Source organism: Chaetura pelagica, unplaced genomic scaffold (genome assembly GCF_000747805.2).
Source record: "Chaetura pelagica isolate M959 unplaced genomic scaffold, ChaPel_1.0 scaffold477, whole genome shotgun sequence".
NCBI lineage: Eukaryota > Metazoa > Chordata > Aves > Apodiformes > Apodidae > Chaetura > Chaetura pelagica.
Window position 1 is genome coordinate 972,049 of NW_009953956.1, and position 17,643 is coordinate 989,691.

General features: G+C 42.2%; 1 protein-coding gene across 1 annotated transcript in view; it reads left to right on the plus strand.

Moving 5' to 3' along the window:
• Positions 1 to 17,643, plus strand: part of DOCK1 (dedicator of cytokinesis 1) — a 298,906-nt gene that overhangs the window by 193,889 nt on the left and 87,374 nt on the right. The window contains exons 31-32 of the mRNA XM_010001879.1: positions 15,915 to 15,993; positions 16,649 to 16,749. Of these exons, the coding sequence (XP_010000181.1) occupies positions 15,915 to 15,993; positions 16,649 to 16,749 (180 nt within the window). The remainder of the gene's footprint in view (positions 1 to 15,914; positions 15,994 to 16,648; positions 16,750 to 17,643) is intronic.

A 17,643-nucleotide genomic window follows, 5' to 3' on the forward strand; every position in this document is an offset into this window, starting at 1 on the left:
TCTCAACATCTTGAGGTTATAACCTTTGCTTAGCAAAGGACTCCATTCTGGTCAATCTTGGCTAGTTCATATAAAGAAAGAGGTGACCTTTCTCCAAATGACCATTATTTCTTCCCATCATGAACTCTGTTCTGATTTTGCTCAACATCTTTATTTTCTGTCTATGAACATTCCTCTGCCCTGGCACCATGAGTTTCCCCTCTCTGCATCTTCAGTGCAGGATGTCCAGATTTTATTTCCTATACTGGAGTCCCCCATCCCTATGGATTTGTGCTGCCCTCCATCCTTATCACACCAATAACCCTATTTACCACCACTGAAAACTTCTGAGCAGAAGTTAATTTATACAGCTGTGATCATCCAATAATTACAACTTGTCACAGACTAATATTTACTTTTTTGACTAGTTTAAAACCCATTCATTATACGACAACACAAATTAAGAACAAAGGGTTGTGTTGGCCTCTGAATGAGTAATTGCAATTAAGATACCCCCTTGCAGAAATAATACGTGTAGGGTTAATTTGCACCATGACTTGATTTTTTTTTTTCCTTCTGTCTCTGTGTTTCTGTACAATTAAATTATCCTACTGTGGAACAGAGAAAATAACACTTATTTCTATCTGGGCTGTAACACAGTCTTTTTAATGGAAGATGTTGTTTGTTTTTTTTTTAATGAGGCTCTAACAAGGGTGTGTAGCTTGGCTTGTTGTTGACTAACATTTTTTAGTTGTGTGTGCTCGTTCCATCAGAGGTGTGAGGCTGTGAACTGTGTTTCTGGCCCCAGTCATGAGTGATTAACTACACTAAAGCACATGGGGTAATGTGTGTCAGCACTTGAAGAGTCAGAACCAGAGGAGGTCCCTGCAGAAGTTGGTGATTCCCCCTTCCTAGTGGCATTGGGCTCTTAAACATTTAACAAAGCCTTGGGAATAAAAATATCCTCATTTTGTCATGAATTAAAAATGTGAGTGAACACAGAGTAAATGGATATACTCCCCGTTCCAGGAACAGCCTTCTAGTGCTGTCACCATCTAGGGCGCTCTTACCTATAGAATTAAATCAGTTTGCAAGGCTCATTTGCAGCTTTATGTACTATGTATGGGGTATATATGTGAGAAACTAACTTCTCAGTATGCATAAAGTGAGAATTTCACAATTGCAATTTAGCAGATTAAGTATTAAGGTAGACACAGCTAAAAAAAAGAAAAAAAAATCATAAAAACTCTTTCATTATTTCCCCCAGTAAAATTTCAATTACCCAACTTAAATAGCAAGGCAGGAGTGGATGTTCATTCTCATAATGCTAAAGAAAAAGGAAAAAAAATTCTTAAAAGATGGGGGAAAAAAATCTCTATCTCAGTCAATGTTTTTAGAAGGAAAATTGAATTTATTTATGCATTAATTGTTACATGTTTTGTTTAAAAATCCTATTTTCCCCTGGGAACCCAGGAGAGCTGGGAGAAGCTGAAGCAACACACATTCAGTTTTGACCTCCCTCATTCACCAGTGGTTCCCAAATCTCTTTGACCTTTTGGGTGTGATCAAAACCAAACCCTTTTTGCAGGCTTTCGTGTTGCTGCTGCAATGTTAGAACCTTTGTCTGAAAGCACTACAAGTTCTGTTACAGTTTTGGAAGCCTCTTGCAGCCACTTTTAGAGTATGTTTTGATCCCTGGCTTTCAGTGTTCCCAGTTTGGGTGTAAGTGACATTAGAGCTGAAGTAACGCAACATTCAAACAACCTGTGCTCACCATTCTGCTTTCAATTTGTCTGCCACTCTAAGGAAAAAATCCAGGACACTCTGCTTTTTACCTTATGTGAACCTTAGAGAAATCCCCTGGCTGTCCTGCCTTGGCCTACCCAGCTGCTTCTTGTTGCCAGACTTTCCATAACATCTGCTACAGATGGACTTGAGAATTCTGGCAACTTATATCTGCACCAGCATCAAGATCCTTTAAAAGCAGCATTTTCCCTGCCTTTCATGAGTCACTGCAATGCCAGCATCCCTCTCTCCATCCAAAGACTCCTATTTTTTATCCTTGCATCCCATTCAGATAATTCCAGCTTATTGGTACTGTTGCTGTTGTAGCAGCAGCTTCATTCCTGGGAGCCAGGAAAATCCAGCTGCTTCCAAACAAGCCTTCATCCTTGTGGGATCTGTCTCTGTCCTGAGAGTCCCAGCCCATCCTACACTCAGAAGCTATAATTGCTGCAAATTTTGATACATTTATTTATTAACACATTATTGTCTTTAAACCTCAGTGCAGAGGAGGGATGAAGCAAATTGTGGTGTTGGCTTAGTGCGAATCCAGAATAGAGATGTCCTGGCATGATGAGGCTTGAAAGGTTTTTAGATGACGGGTCACTAAAGAGAGATGTTACTCAAGTTTGCATTTTTCAGTGCTATAAATACAATTTTCTCCTTCCTACTTGGGTTTTCCCATCAGGCAAAAACCTACTTTTTCAGGTATACTCATTCTTGGATATGCCATCTCTATACCTTCCAACTGTGTTCAGCTTCTGCTCAACTTATCCATTCCAGTAATTGTACCAATGGTTTCCCTTAAAAATTCCATTACCTGGATCTACCTTCCATATTAATTGTTTTATTAAAAACAGAATTTTATAGGAAAATTGTGGAAAAGATGTTAAAAATGAAAAGTAACATAATGCAAGAGAAAGAATTAGTTGAAGGTCTGAGTAGTTGAGGATGCTCCTGAATTAGAAACTTGTATTCCTACAAGAATGAGTAAACTTAAAAGCTGTAAAGTTTTGCAGGCTCTTGTCATAGAATCCCAGACTGGTTTGGGTTGGAAGGGACCTTAAGATCGTCTAGTTCCACCTCCCCTGCATGGGCAGGGACACCTCCCACCAGCCCAGGTTGCTCCAAGCCCCATCCAACCTGCCCTTCAACACTGCCAGGGATGGGGCAGCCACAGCTTCCCTGGGCAACCTGGGCCAGGCTCTCACCACGCTCACAGGGAAGAATTTCCTCCTAATGTCTCACCTAAATCTCCTCTCTTCCAGTTTTGATCCATTACCTCTTGTCCTTTCGTCCCAAGCCCCTCCCCAGCTTTTCTGGAGCTCCTTCAGGCACTGGAAGGTGCTCTAAGGTCTCCCTGGAGCCTTCTCTTCTCCAGGCTGAACACCCCAGCTCTCCCAGCCTGTCTCCAGAGCAGAGCTGCTCCAGCCCTCTGAGCATCTCTGTGGCCCCCTCTGGACTCACTCCAACAGCTCCATGTCCTTCTGATGCTGAGGAGCCTTGAACTGGGCCCAGCACTGCAAGGGGGTATTTTTGCTTTGCCAAGAGTAAGAACAACCCAGTGGCATGAGCCAGGTGCTGAGCTGCAGGGAAGGTGGGTGGCTTGTGCCCCCCTCACCTGGATGTCAGCAGTGGTGCACTGGGGAGACTCAGCAGGGCTCAGTCAGCAGCAAATTCAGGTCCTTCCAAGCTGGTAACATGTCAATGACAACGTGATCCACTCTTGTATACGTAATATGCTGTGTCAGATGAGGCCAGCATTAGATACTTCTATATACACCACCACTGGTGAAAAAACACAAATGTGAACATTTTGTTTGATTGGTTTTTTTCTGGGTAGGAAAAAATCCTGGCATTGAGGCTAGTCTGGATTTTTCCCCACTTATTTTCTGTTGCCCATATGAGCCCATAAAATAATTACAGTCTACTCATAGAGAAGCTGCTGGTTTTCAGTGCCAGAGGCAATATAAATAATCTGTCTGGAGATAGCCAAAATGTGTAATTCAGACCAGAGGAGAATGTAAAAGGAGCATAAATGGTGCATAAATGTGATGCAGGCCTTTTGCCCAACGATACTTTGACCCAGACCAGGAAAATGGGTTGAGTGGCATTGATTTTTGTGAGGTGACTGGCTGTCCCTCCTGTCCTTGAGGGGCTGGGAGCTGCACTGACCACACAGCCCCATGTCTGCACTGTGCCTGACACCATCTGTGCTGTGGGATTCACCCTCCTCCCCTGTGCTGGTGTCCAGCCATGCTGCTGGAGTCAGGAGCTGCTCCAAATTGGGGTGATTTCCAAATTGAAAGAGCTGTGTTTTCAGACAAAGTAAACAGCCCTGCCTTAGTGTCAGGGATGGACTTATGGCTGTGTCCACACTGCAGCAAACCTTTATGTGGCTCTGCTGCAGCAAAGGTGGGATAAAACACATGGCAGCTCTTTTAGGATATTACACTGTCTTCCAAACTCAGCTGTCAGAAATAAAATGGTAGTGTTCTAAGAAAAGGGTTTCCAAGCTACTATTTGTGTTTTGAAACCCAGATAGTGTCCTGTAGTTTAAAAAATACTTTATTCATGTTGCATATTTTAGTAGCTTAAAGAGCTTCCTCAGGATTAGCAGAGAGGGTAGAATTAAAGTATTGGATAAAAGACATTGCAGAGAACCAGCTTTCATACTGGAGAAACCAGTTGCAAAGCTTCTGAAGCCAGAAGTGGTTGTACAACTCTGGAGAGATGGTCAGCCTTCCCTAGAGACTGGGTGTGCTGTGGTGATGGTCCAAGCTTTAGTCTTCCCAGGTGGGGAGGCCCAGGTAGGTATGGATTGCATTGGCTGCCTGCCTCCATCCTCTGGAGATAGAGCAGATCCTGCTTTCTGCCTCCTGCCTGGGTGTTTGACAGTCAGGGATTGGAGCTTGACATATTCTGGTCTGCACGTCTGGAAAAGTGGTCAAGGTTCTTAACTAAAGGAAAAGCTTATTTGGCTGTCCTCATGAGCAGTGGTGTGCTTGTATCCGTGGCATATATCCCCTATTCAGTAATATTGTACTATATGTATTATAATAATATATTAGTATATTTCAAACCCTATTTAAATGCAAAAAAAATAACTTTAGCAACAACTTTGCTCCACAGACACACTTGGCCATTTTTTGTGACCCCGACTGCATTTGTCTCTGAGGCTCTGACTTTTCCAGGCAGCAATGAAATGCCAGCTGTAAAATTCCGGGGGAGTTTGACATGTCAGAGTGAACACCAGGTCCTCCCCAGCCTTGAAGCCATCCACAAATTCCCACCTTGCTCCAGAGCATATTTTTCCATGCAGGAGATCCCTGCTTAAAGGCAGCAAATTGAGCTGTTTGTGGTGTTGGTAGCGTCCCTCTGCTGCCCTGCAGTTCTGCTGCTGTGTGCAGGGCTTGTTAAAAGAGTGAACCAAAATGGGTTTGATTGTTCAGTTCCATTGCAGTTCCTTATGAGAGGGTTGGTTTTTATCTGCAGGGTTATTTAGCCCTCCTGAATTGGAGAAAAACGTGCCTCATCAGGGTGAAATGAATGCTGAAGGCAGGCCGAGGTAATCGGTGTTTCTGGTCTTCCCCAGCATAAGGGATGTACAGAAAAAAGAACAACATGCATTATAAATGTTATCCTGTTATCTGCCCTGCAAGCCTGATTTTTGTGCTGCATCATCTGTGACCATTCCTGTGTGCAGTCCCTGGTGTGCAGGATACATTAACTCCTTCCCAAAGCCAAAGAACCTGCTAGAGACAGCGGAAGGAATGAGCTCCTGTGCTGGGAGGATTCCTGTCACTGGCAGGTATTGAAGCATCAGACTGAAGCATTTATGCCAGTGCTGTCTCCTTGCTACAAACAGTGTCAGACAGGGGCCTGGAAGAGGAATTAGAAGAACAGCAAAGCACTGATCTTGCTCAAAGGTTAATAGCCAGGTTAGCTGAGCAATCGCCTGGACAGGAGATGAGCGCTGGTCTCGTCTCGCTTCACTCCCTCTCCCACACATACCCCCCTTTAAAACAGCCTGTGTCACTTCAATATCTGAGAGCCACACTTGGGCTCAAATGCCAGCCTACCTAAAGCTCCAGTGAGGTATTTTTTATTATTTTTTTTTAATTTCCCAGCCTTACTGATCCCTTCACAAGACTGTCAGGCACAGGAGCATCCTTGGAACAGCAAAGCGGAGCAGCTGCTGGGACTTATCACTCTCATCTCCTGCCAGACATCCCATCTGAACCTCTTCTCCCTTCTTGCATGTGTTTGCTGGGGAGGTGGATCCCAGTTTTGTGAAAATTTAACTCTTTTTGACAATGTCTCTGAGTTTGTGATTCTTGGTGATTAGACAAAATAGTGACAGTAAGGGATAGGACTAAATGCCAGATTCTTTTCAGATCTCATCTGGCATCACCAGGAACTTGATGTCTTGAGTGATGGGCAAAGACAAGAAACCTCTCCAGCAAATGGAATTGCTGAGCACACCTGTTTTATGACCCCAGCAGCACTGAAGAGGTGTTAAACTAACTTCTGGACACCTTCTTCATCTGCAGATTACTTTCTTTTTCATTATTAGTATTCTATGATGGATTTTGATAAAGTAATTAAACACCCACAGGAAAAACTGAGATTATTTTTCAAGTGACATTATGACATTTACTTAGCCAGCTGCAATTGTGCTAACAGTTGATTGCAAGATTGATGAAAATGCCAAAGAGTTTGAAATGTAGGGAATCGATTCTATTGATTTATCCATAATTACCTAAAGTAGCCTTAATCTGTCTTCACATCTAGGTAGCCATGGAAATGGGGGAGTTAGAGAGGACAGTGTGGTCAGCAGAAAGTGAAGGAGGTTCCCGTGCTGCAAACTGAGAGACACTGTCAAGTATTGGAAAACTTTTAGGCCAAATTCAGTCAGAACTTTGACACTTTGTAGGAAAATTTGCCTGGGATGACCCTTCCCAGATTTCCCATGCATTACTTCTGTGGGGGTTTTTTTAAATTAATTTTCTTTCAAGACTGAAAGTTTGTTTATAAAGCAGTGAGATAGGAGAATAAGCATCTTCTGCTTTATTGATTTTTACCCCTGAAAAAACAGCTGAATTCCCATCTCAGGTCAAGGTGAAATGAGAAGAAAGCTCCACTCCTGTGTTGTTGATGGCCTGTAAGCACCATGGGGGGTATCAGGAAAGCCACCTTGCTTCTCAGCTTGGAAAGGCAGAGCTTGGTTCAACATTTCCCACAACAGCACCCACAGTAGCTGTTGGCCTATGAAAGCTTCAGGCTGCTGGGGGAGGTGGGTGTTGAAGCCTGAGCAGTTCCCCCAGCCCTAGGCAGCAAGCTCTGGTCATCTGAGCACCCATGAAGTTGTCCTCTGTGGCTCCACACTTGCTTGAAAAGGATATTTTTCAGTAAATAAACTCATCAAGGGAAGATGATGATATCTGCACCACAGCAAAGACTTTTTGCATTTTATTGAGCAGCACATTATAATGAAAACTGCTTGTTTAATAGCCAGCCTGATTGCAGAGATTTCTTCCAGCAACACTACAACAAATTACATTTGTTTTAAATTAGAAGATCTGTTGCATGTTTTTGCCAACCACCATCACAAGAAACAGTTTCTCTGAATTCAGCAAGTCTTCTTCCTTTAGAATATTTACTTTTGGGAGAGAGGAGCACTAATGCTGTCCATTTGCAATAGGCACCACTTTCCCAGCACTGTAGCCCTAGCTAAAAACTCCTAAATTAAATTGTCTTCTGACATTTCCATTAGAAAACACTGTTTCTGAGCTTTTATTACTCTGTCATAAAATTCTCTAGGTAGTGAAATTTAGTACATAAGGTTATATCCATGGCTGGAGTTACATCTCAGATAAAAATTCAGGAAAATTTTTCTGGTGGTTTTTGAAAAAGAGTACAGAAGGCTCATGCTGCTTTCCTGCACTCCAAAAGACCTCAAGAAAACCACAGCCTTGACTTCAGAGCAGTGGTTGAGAGAGGAGGAGAGTGAGGGCAGTCAGACCCTGCCACACGTTGTCCAAGGTTGCCCAGGTGAGTCCCCACCTTTGGAGATACTCAAAACCCAATGGGACATGGCCCTGAGCAACCTGCCCCTGTTTGTCCAGAGACCTCCAGAGGCACCTTCTGACCTCAACACCTCCATGCTCCTCTGTCTTTATGCCAAGACCATTGAACAGACACCTGTGCTCCAGTCTGAGTGTTGTGTTGGTGCTGTCCTTGTGCTGAGGGTGCTTTTCTTGTTGGGAAGTCCCATTGATTTTAGCAGGTATCTGAGGTGGCTTGTAAATCAGCATGGATCCATCCAGCTACTGGGTAAGCAGAGTACATCTGCAAAGATATTGGAATGGCCTGTAAATCAGACCCTTTTTTAACACTGTTGATTTCTGCACACGTTTCTCATTTGATTGTCCAGTGGTGTAACACTCCTGCCTGTCTGTTCCAACAGAGTTGTTCTGTCAGTTTGATTTTGAGGTGTGAGACAGCTCTGCTGCAAAGGTGGTTTTGTGAAATAATACACTGTGCCTGAACAGGGGACCTGTTCTTGGTAGTCAGACCACAAGTTTGTCCTTGAACATTTGGTAACTTGCAGTTATTTTTCATTCATCTACCCCCATTGTGTTAGAGGAGACACAGCACAGAATATGAATTAAGGAAGAGGTGTCAGTGATTACAGATAATATCCTAAACCTGTTCCTGAAATATTTATTAGAAAATAGGTTACTAAAGTGACATGGTGCACTGGGCTGGGTAGGACATGCTGAGAAGATTATGCTAATGGAAGTATTTAGTAGCAGGTCTTCATTGGGATTACTCTCTGCTATTATCAGAGGCAGCCCAGGAATTGTAATTCAGAAGAAAGCAAATGATCAAGGCTTTTGTGTCTTTGCATTTTGGCTGCTCTTTAGCCTGATGAATTAGAGGTTATTGAAAGGAATCTTAGATTATTTTTTTTTATTAAAAAAAAAAAAAAATACTAAGAGAGGTAGCCTAGACAGAAAAGTATTGTATACAGCAGTGCAAAATGAAAGGCATTTTAGAAGCCTGCATTTGTCCTGGGCACTTGTCAGGTCTGGAGGAGTGAGAACGAGTGAGCAGTGGTAAGATCACCAGAAAAGAAAAAAGATAATCTGGGAAGGGACAAAACTGGGGGAACTGCAAGGAGGGCAGGTACCTTCATGCTCACTCATTTTAGTTATTTTGACTTTCATTTGGCTTGTGCAAATACACGAACGAGGTCACTCCAGATTCTCTGTGTTCCAGAGTTAAAATAGAACTGGAGAGTCACGACACTGTGTGCAGTGACAGTGGGGAAGTGGTTAGAGGAGTATGTTAAAATACTAGTTATAATTCCCATGTAGGTAAGAAGTTGTTTAAAATTGAACTGTGCTCTGCAACACTGAGAAGTTGAAAAAGAACTTGAAGGTATTTGAAGTGATTGCTCTTTAAAGAAGGCTTTGCCATTTATGGTTTAGTGAGCATTTATTCAGGTTTGGGTTTTGCACTGGGATTTCAAGGTCTAGGTCTGTTGTTTCATACACAGCCTGACAAGATAAGAGTAGTCTGTCTCATATCTGCACAGTAAATTTGTCTCCCAGAGAAGCAAAAGCTCAAGCATGGAAAGCATGATGATGTGCAGGAAGGCTGATCAGCTGTAATAAAGCATTCATTATCCTTCCTTCTAAATGAGCTGAAGTGACATCATAATAGTGCCTTTTATAAGCTCACTCCAAGTTCCCTCTCTTTTATTGAATTATCAGCTAAACCTAAATTATTTTAAGCTGTATCTGTGTGTTCTTGTTTAGATGATTCGTCTGTCATTAGGGAAGCCATCCATTTGTTCTGTCATTCTCTTTTCATCTTTGCTGAAGGAAAAATACTGGGGAGTAAGTTTGGAGCTTGTATTATTTCCTATATTCTTGTCATAAGTATTTTACTTAAGTACTGATAGTATAAAGCTAAATCCCTGTGTCCTGGAGCTAACTCAGTCATATACAAACTGGAATATACTGTCAGAACTTTTGGAATATCTTTCTTCAGATTTCTTTTTTTCTCCAGAAAAATCTTCTTGCAGAGGCAGTTTTGGTTTTGTGTGTGTGTTTTGCCTGGTGAGAGAGGGGTGTTGCAGCATCACGTGGCTTCCAGCTTTCCTCAGCTCCTTTAGCTTTTGCAAAAACTTTCCAACCCTGTGAAAAGCTGAGTGAAAGAAAGAAAATGGGGCAGAGGATATTCTCAAATGTGAGGGAACAAATCAGGGCACTTGACTAATTAGAAGAGAGAATGGAGGAAATAAAAATGATTGTACCTGAGAAAGAGGGAAAAAAAGTGAGTTGTTTGGCACAGTGACTAGTGCTACACTTATAAACTGAATCCCTTCGTCCCTTCTTCATTTATTATTGCCATTTGAAGCCTGGACTTGATAAATATTCCAAGCCTCCTTCATCCAGTGAGGTTGTTTGTAGGAAAAAAGGGGCCCCTCTAGAAGGGTAAAAGTCCAGAATTGAACCATTAATTTTGGCAGTATTGGTGGAGCAATCTCTGAGTGTGCATCCAGGAACCAATTAACCACCCCCAGGCCTATTGGAAGTGATTAATGACCAATAACAGTTAAAAAACCCCCAGAACTCTGTAGTTGCAGTTGAAATTATTTCATGGCTTGAATCAGCAGCAGATGAACTGATGTATTGACTCTGGATTGAAGCAGGAAATGGGGAGAAATTACTGAAGAGATTAGTACTGATCTGTCCTTTAGCCCAAGGCAGGACAAGGGGATGATACCCAACCAGATCACAGATACTTGCCTTGCCTGTTTTTTGGGAGGATATATTTTAGAATTTCTGCTCTCAGTGGCCAGTTCTCAGCACCACAAAGTTGTTTCTAATGTCTAACCTGTGCTAGGGCTTTCTGCATCTCCTGTCCTCCATATGCTCCACCATGCTCCACTGGTGAGCAGCATTCCAGCTGAGGTCTGGCCAGGGCCCAGTAGGTAAGAACAAACCTTCCATGTCTCACAAGTACCCTTATTCTAACACAACCCAGACTGAGCGTTTCACAACACGGTGGCTCTTTGCTGCTCAGCCAGCCATTGACCAACACACTTCTCCACTCTTCTCCTGTGGGTTTGTGCAAGTCCTGATTCTTTCTGGCTCATGGACAACTGCTAAATGTGTCTTTATCAAGAAATGCATGAACAGGGATAAAATATCCAGGAGTCCTGATGATAGTGCAAGGCCCCTGTGATGGGAGCTATCTAAATACAGAATAAGAGGACAGTCCCAGCTTCAAAGGACCTAAGTTCATCAGAAGAGACAACAGCAAGCTGCTGATGTGTTTGAGAGCCACCCCCAGCACCACTCATCCCCAGGGGCTCAGCACACACAAATCTCATCCGTCCAGGATGATAATTTTGTTATTGGGTAGATACTTATGCCCTTTAGCAACGGTCACTCTTCCTTCCACATATCCTGAGGTGACTTCCTTTGGTAATCAGATTCCTTCTGTTCCAATCACATGATAGGAAATGTTAATTTCCTTCTTGTAATTGGGTTGACAAGTCTTTTGTCTAACAAATCTTTCCCAGTATGTCAGGTTCTGTTGCCGTGTGACAGTGGAGCACATTGTGATCAGTTCCAGACTCTGAACTTCTCTCTTTTTCAATATTTAACTTTTGTGGCTCTTCCTGCCACAGATAATTTACTCTTTTGTTAATCGAAACTGAACATCAAGAAAAGCACTTCTTTTTATGCACATGCATAAAGCTCATCTTCATTATTAATTGCAGCAAGATAAGATGCTCTCCATCTGAGCGTAGCAGATAGTTTAGATCACTTGTCTGCTGGCCCAGTGGTGCCCAGGGGCACCTCTCAACCCAAAGTGTCTTAGCAGCTGCCAGCTGCTTCTTCTGGACAGAACTGATGCACTTGGTTCTATTCTGCCTCTTCTGAAGAGCCATGTTTCCCCCAGTTGTTTCAGTTTCTCTTAAGATGGACAGTGAAGCTCCTGAAAATTGTCACTTCTGCTTTGAAGGAGGAAGAAGATTAAACCAACACCTGGAATGGGAGGTGTCCCTGCCCATGCAGAGGGGTTGGCTCTAGGTGATCTTTAAGGTCCCTTCCAACCCAAACCTTTCTGTGATTCTACAACATTTTTCTGCTTCCTCTTTTGAATTTTATTTGGGCATAAACCTGAACCTTTTTACCATTCATGAGTTGCAAACTGCACAGATGAGGACATGCCATTTCCTAGATGATAGCCAAGAATTCTCCAAGCAATTCTTTTGTTTTTTCTTTTCTTTTTTCCTATCCAAATTATCTCTCCAGGGTAGTAATCTTCCTGTCTGATTAGCCATATGACTGAGTGTTGTACCAAAAAGGTGAAGCACTGCCAGCCTGTCTTGCTTGTGCCATGTAGCCCTATGTTTGTTGTTACTTCTGATTCTTTTTCACTGGATTGCAGCACATTTCTGGGATGATATTTGAATGCTCCAGGTAGAAATACTTTCCTTTTTTCTCAGCTTCACTTGGTGCCAATCTTTGTGTGCAACCTTTGTAGCAGAATTTCATCCTGTTTTGCATGTGATTTACCTGTGTCCTAAAAATGCTTTTTTAGAAGCCTGATAATTTCTCTACCATCTTAGTTGTTCAGACAAACCTGGAGGTATCAGTAACTAAAAAGTGTGTTATCTTTTTTTTTAAATAATTTGTTTTCACTGTGGTATCACAGCAAGAGCAGGTGGCTCGTGTCCATGTGCTTCAGTCTGAGAGTGGAGATCAACCTCACTGGAAGCTTTTTGAGACAAATGATGTCCTCTCCAGGTTAATGTTGTGGTTTGCTTTCTCCTTGATGGGTTTGCTTCCAGAGGATTCTTAAGCATCTTTTATCCCAGTTTCAAATCAGTATTTTCAGTCTTGGAGGGACTGAGTCATTTTCTTCCATAGTATTTCCAGAATATGGACAGAGTCTTTGAGATCCTGTTTCAGATCCTGTCTTTGAGATCCCATCTTGGTTCACCACCTCTCCTCACTCATGTGTCAGCATGTAAGAAAATGTGAGGTGGTGAGGAGCATGGAGTGGCTGTCAGTGACCTTAGCCAAGTCAAAAGAGGGGGCCACGAAGATGATCCAGGGCTGGAGCAGCTCTGCTCTGGAGACAGGCTGGGAGGGTTGGGGTGTTCAGCCTGGAGAAGAGAAGGCTCCAGGGAGACCTTAGAGCACCTTCCAGTGCCTGAAGGGGCTCCAGGAAAGCTGGGGAGGGGCTTGGGACAAGGGCAGGGGGGACAGTTTCAAACTGAAAGAGAGGAGATTTAGATGAGACATTAGGAAGAAACTCTTCACCATGAGGGTGGTGAGACCCTGGCCCAGGTTGCCCAGAGAAGCTGTGGCTGCCCCATCCCTGGCAGTGTTGCAGGGCAGGTTGGATGGGGCTTGGAGCAACCTGGGCTGGTGGGAGGTGTCCCTGCCCATGCAGGGGGTTGGAACTCAATGATCTTTAAGGTCCTTTCCAAACAAACCAGGCTGTGATTCTATGATTCTGTGCTCACAGGGGTAGCATATGGACAATGAGAGGCTGGTTGTGGTTTATTCCTACCACACCTCTTCAGCTGAAGAGGTTGTGATTCTTCTGCAGTTGCAATGTACAGTAGATGCTGCATTGTTTGTTCTTTTTGGTATTCACTAGAATTAATACAGGGGGAAAATGAGAATTACATTTTAAAGAAAAATAATGGTATATAAAGTAATGAGATTGTTCCAAAGCTTAATTAGATGGAGCAGATTGAATACATTACAGTGATGTCTTGAGGCAACATAATTAAACTGTAGGGATAATCCTTCCTGTATTGGAACTGATTTTATCTTTGTAAGGCAGGAGCATTGGATGGCCCTGCCTACTATGTTAAATTACTGATTTTTCTAGGAAGACTTACAAATCTCAGAACACTATCAGACTTGAAAGCCAGAAAACAAAGCAGAGTGTAAGTCTACGTATCAAACTGTTGATAGTCTGATACATGGATAACTTCACTTTCAATCTTGGTATGTGCTAAAGCTCAGTAATTGAATCACAGATCTGAAAGACATGTATCTCTGCAGTGTGGTGCTGTGTGTGCTGAATTCATCTGATTTGTAAAATCTCTTGATGAATTTGTTTCCAAATATCTACACTGGCAAAGATACTGTTGAATACTGGACAGAAGTGCTGGTCCTGAAATGCATCTCTGTGTGTGCTGGATACAAGCACAAAGGTGCCTTCCACAGCTGAGCTAGAAAGAGTAACTTTGGAATATGTATGTATGTGTGTATATCTGCATTTATGCATGTATTTTCTTTTATCTATATTCATTTATATTTTATGTGTTCTTTAATCTTTTAAATTTTCTTTTGTATTTTCTTTCATAGATTTAATTTTAATTTTCAAGTTTGGATACTTTCCTTCTCCATTCCACTGCTGTTGAGATGATTTGGCTGTGTAGTTCAGACACATAGAATCATAGAATGGTTGAGGTTGGAAGAGACCTTAAAGCTGATCAAGTTCCAACCTCCCTGCCATGAGCAAGGACACCTCCCACTAGCCCAGGCTGCACAAGCCTCATCCAACCTGCCCTTGAACACCTCCAGGGAAGGGGCTTCCACAACCTCCCTGGGCAACCTGTTCCAGTGCCTTCAATCCCTCACAGTGAAGATTTTCTTCCTGATGTCCAACCTAAATCTCCCCTCTTTTAGTTTAAAACCGTTACCCATTGTCCTATCATTGCCCTCTCTGGTGGAAAGCCCCTCCCCAGCTTTCCTGGAGCCCCTTCAGGCACTGGAAGGTGCTCTAAGGTCTCCCTGGAGCCTTCTCTTCTCCAGGCTGAACACCCCAACTCTCCCAGCCTGTCTCCAGAGCAGAGCTGCTCCAGCCCTTGGATCATCTTCATGGCCCTTCTCTGAGCCCTCTCCAACAGCTCCATTCTCCTTCAGTCTTTCCTCTGCTGAGGGCTCCAGAGCTGCACACAGTACTCCCTAATGTACATCCTAGTGATGTAAGCATTTCTGCCTTTGTTTATTGATGTAGTATGCAGAAACATTCTCCCTTAACATCCTGATGCCATGTGTTGCCTGGAGGCTTCATTTCTCTTGTGTTACCAAACAATTAACTAAAGGTTTTTTTATTCAGGTGTCTTTAATTGAGCAAAAGATCTTTCAAACTGATTCTACTGCTTTGTTTTAAATAATTCTGATGTTTGTTTGCCAGCCTGTAGAAAGATTAACATTGTTATTTGCATTTAGTTCTCTTAAAAAAGATTGCTATTGGGGGCAGGGGGGGAAAGTAGTACCTGTCATGAATGGTCTTTCTTGTTGCTGGTCCTTTCAGGAGACATAAATCCCCACCACAGCCTGCTGAAAAGACAAGCTCATTTGTCTGGGCATTAGCTGGCAGTTCCATAGCATGGATTTCAAGTTTTCAGGAGTAATCAAATGTTTGTTTTGAAAATGGAGATGAGGCTACCACAGAATAATAGGTTTACTTTTCAGCACCATGAATATGTAGTGACCTACTTAAACTACACCACTTGGTTCTGCTTATAAAGCTTGTCAAGCCAACTCCTGGTGCAGCTACTTAACAAACTATTTTAAGCAATAAACCACACTGGGTGCTCAATTAGCATTTCAGGAGTAGAAAAGTGAGCAATGTTTTGAAGATTGTCCTTCATCAGCATTTCTATGTGTTATTGTGCCATAAGTGTGATAACATTTGCCTGATGTGTTGGTCTTGACCTGCAAATTCAGCCACAGGCAGTTGCAGATCTAAGTTAGATGCAATGTCATGATACTGTAACTTCAGGAAAACATATACACTTCTTTTCTAATAAACTGAATTTTTAATGATCTCTTGATTATCACAAGATATTTTAAAGACAAGTGATTTTATCCTGGTGTTTCTGCATATGCTAATTCACTTGATTAATTTTGAGAACATCTGCATATAATTCTGTATACTTAACAGTAACAGGTGAGAGATCACTATGTTTTTCAAGTTACAGCCACAAATTTCACTTTCCAGACAGACTCAGATTTTTGTCTAATTGGGATGCCAAATGTACAAAGGTGCCACAGAAGAGTGTGTAATTATGTCATTTTCTCTTGATCTTTCAGAGTCTTCCTGCGAGCAATTAATCAGTATGCAGATATGCTCAACAAAAAATTTCTTGATCAAACCAACTTTGAGTTACAGGTAGGAAAAAACACCAGTGTCTTAGGGACTAATGTTAATGGTGCAAGAAATGTCTGCCCTCAATGTGTAGTTTTGGTGTATGTTTGTGTTGTCACAAGCCCTGGGTGACCAGTTAGGCCAGTTTGAGGCTGAGCAGGTGTGGTTGAGCCAGTCGTGTTCTGTGGGTCTTGACCTAGAGCAGCACCAGGTTTTACCCAGAGCATCACAGCTGCTCCTTCAGGAGCAGCAAAAAGGGGTGTCCTGGGTGTCCTCCCCCTTTCTGCAAGAGATGCTTATGTAGAATTATTGTCCCAAATGTGGAGCCTGAGGTGTGTTGTCTGAGTGTCCTGCTGAGGAGAAATGCTCCAGTTTTGGTCACTTGTTCAGGATCCTTCTTGTTTTTTGCTATTTATGTGTTCACATTTAAATTTACTTGACTCATCAAAACACAGTGGATTAGGTTTTGTAGTTGGGAAGTGTTTTGTGAAAACATAAACCCAATGAGGAGATGTACTAAGGAGGTATCAGGAAACACTGTCTCTGTGGTGTCTGTTATTTTCTTCTTTAAATATTTATGTGCGTAATTTTGATACTTCTGAGTTGTTTTGTAGGTGTGGAGAGAAACATTTCAGAGAATTAATGGTGTCTTTCTTTTTGTCATTTTGGGGGCTGTCAGCTTTGGAACAACTACTTCCACCTGGCTGTTGCTTTTCTCACACAAGAGTCTTTACAACTGGAAAATTTTTCAAGTGCTAAAAGAGCAAAAATACTTAACAAGTAAGTCCTATTCATCATCTAAATCATGGACAAGAACTCTAGGTCTATTAACATAATTTTAGTTTAATTTCTTAGCTAAATCTATTCAAATTGAGATGCAATCATGGTATAATGAAAGGTTGGTTTTAAAAACATGAATCAAGTATTGCATGTGTTTCTACCCTTGAATTAAGACCTAAATTACATGATTCATTACTGATGAAGACAGTATTTTATACTGCAGGATGTTCATAAAGTCAAGACTTTTCAGAAGTATTAGCATATTATAAAACTGCATTTTTAAATCACTTTAGCTTTGTGCTTATTCTAATCTCATTTTACGTGTGCTCTTTATTGCTTAATCCCTAACGGCCTTTTAGAGTGAATTTTTGTAAGTGCAGCCAGTTTCTCTGCCATATCCCTGAAGAATGGGCTTGGATATCTGCAGCCTTGTACTCTTTCCTGGTTAAAAGGGATTACATTGCCTCCCTCTGAACAGGGAGCTTGAACTACCCCTTTGCTATTCAGAATCCCACAGCAAATGAAACCTGTCAAAAGAAAAAGAAAAAGACTGGAAATCAGACTGGTGCAGGAATATTGCATTTAATGACTGTATTTCTCTGGGTTTCATTGGGGTGCCAGTGTAGTGGATCTTACTGTTGATTAACTAAAGTGAAAAAAGCCAGTGAGGTGTTTTCAGACTGTGGACTCTCTTCCTGTGTCAGCATTTGTAGAGAGTGCCTGCAAAAGCAGTTTCCTGCAATAGTCAATCAGGTTCCTGCAATTCACAAAAATGAGGATTTTCAAAGCTGGATTCCTTCAGCAAGTATCACAGAATCCCAGACTGGTTTGGGTTGGAAGAGACCTTAAAGATCACCCAGTCCCACCCCCCTGCCATGAGCAGGGACACCTCCC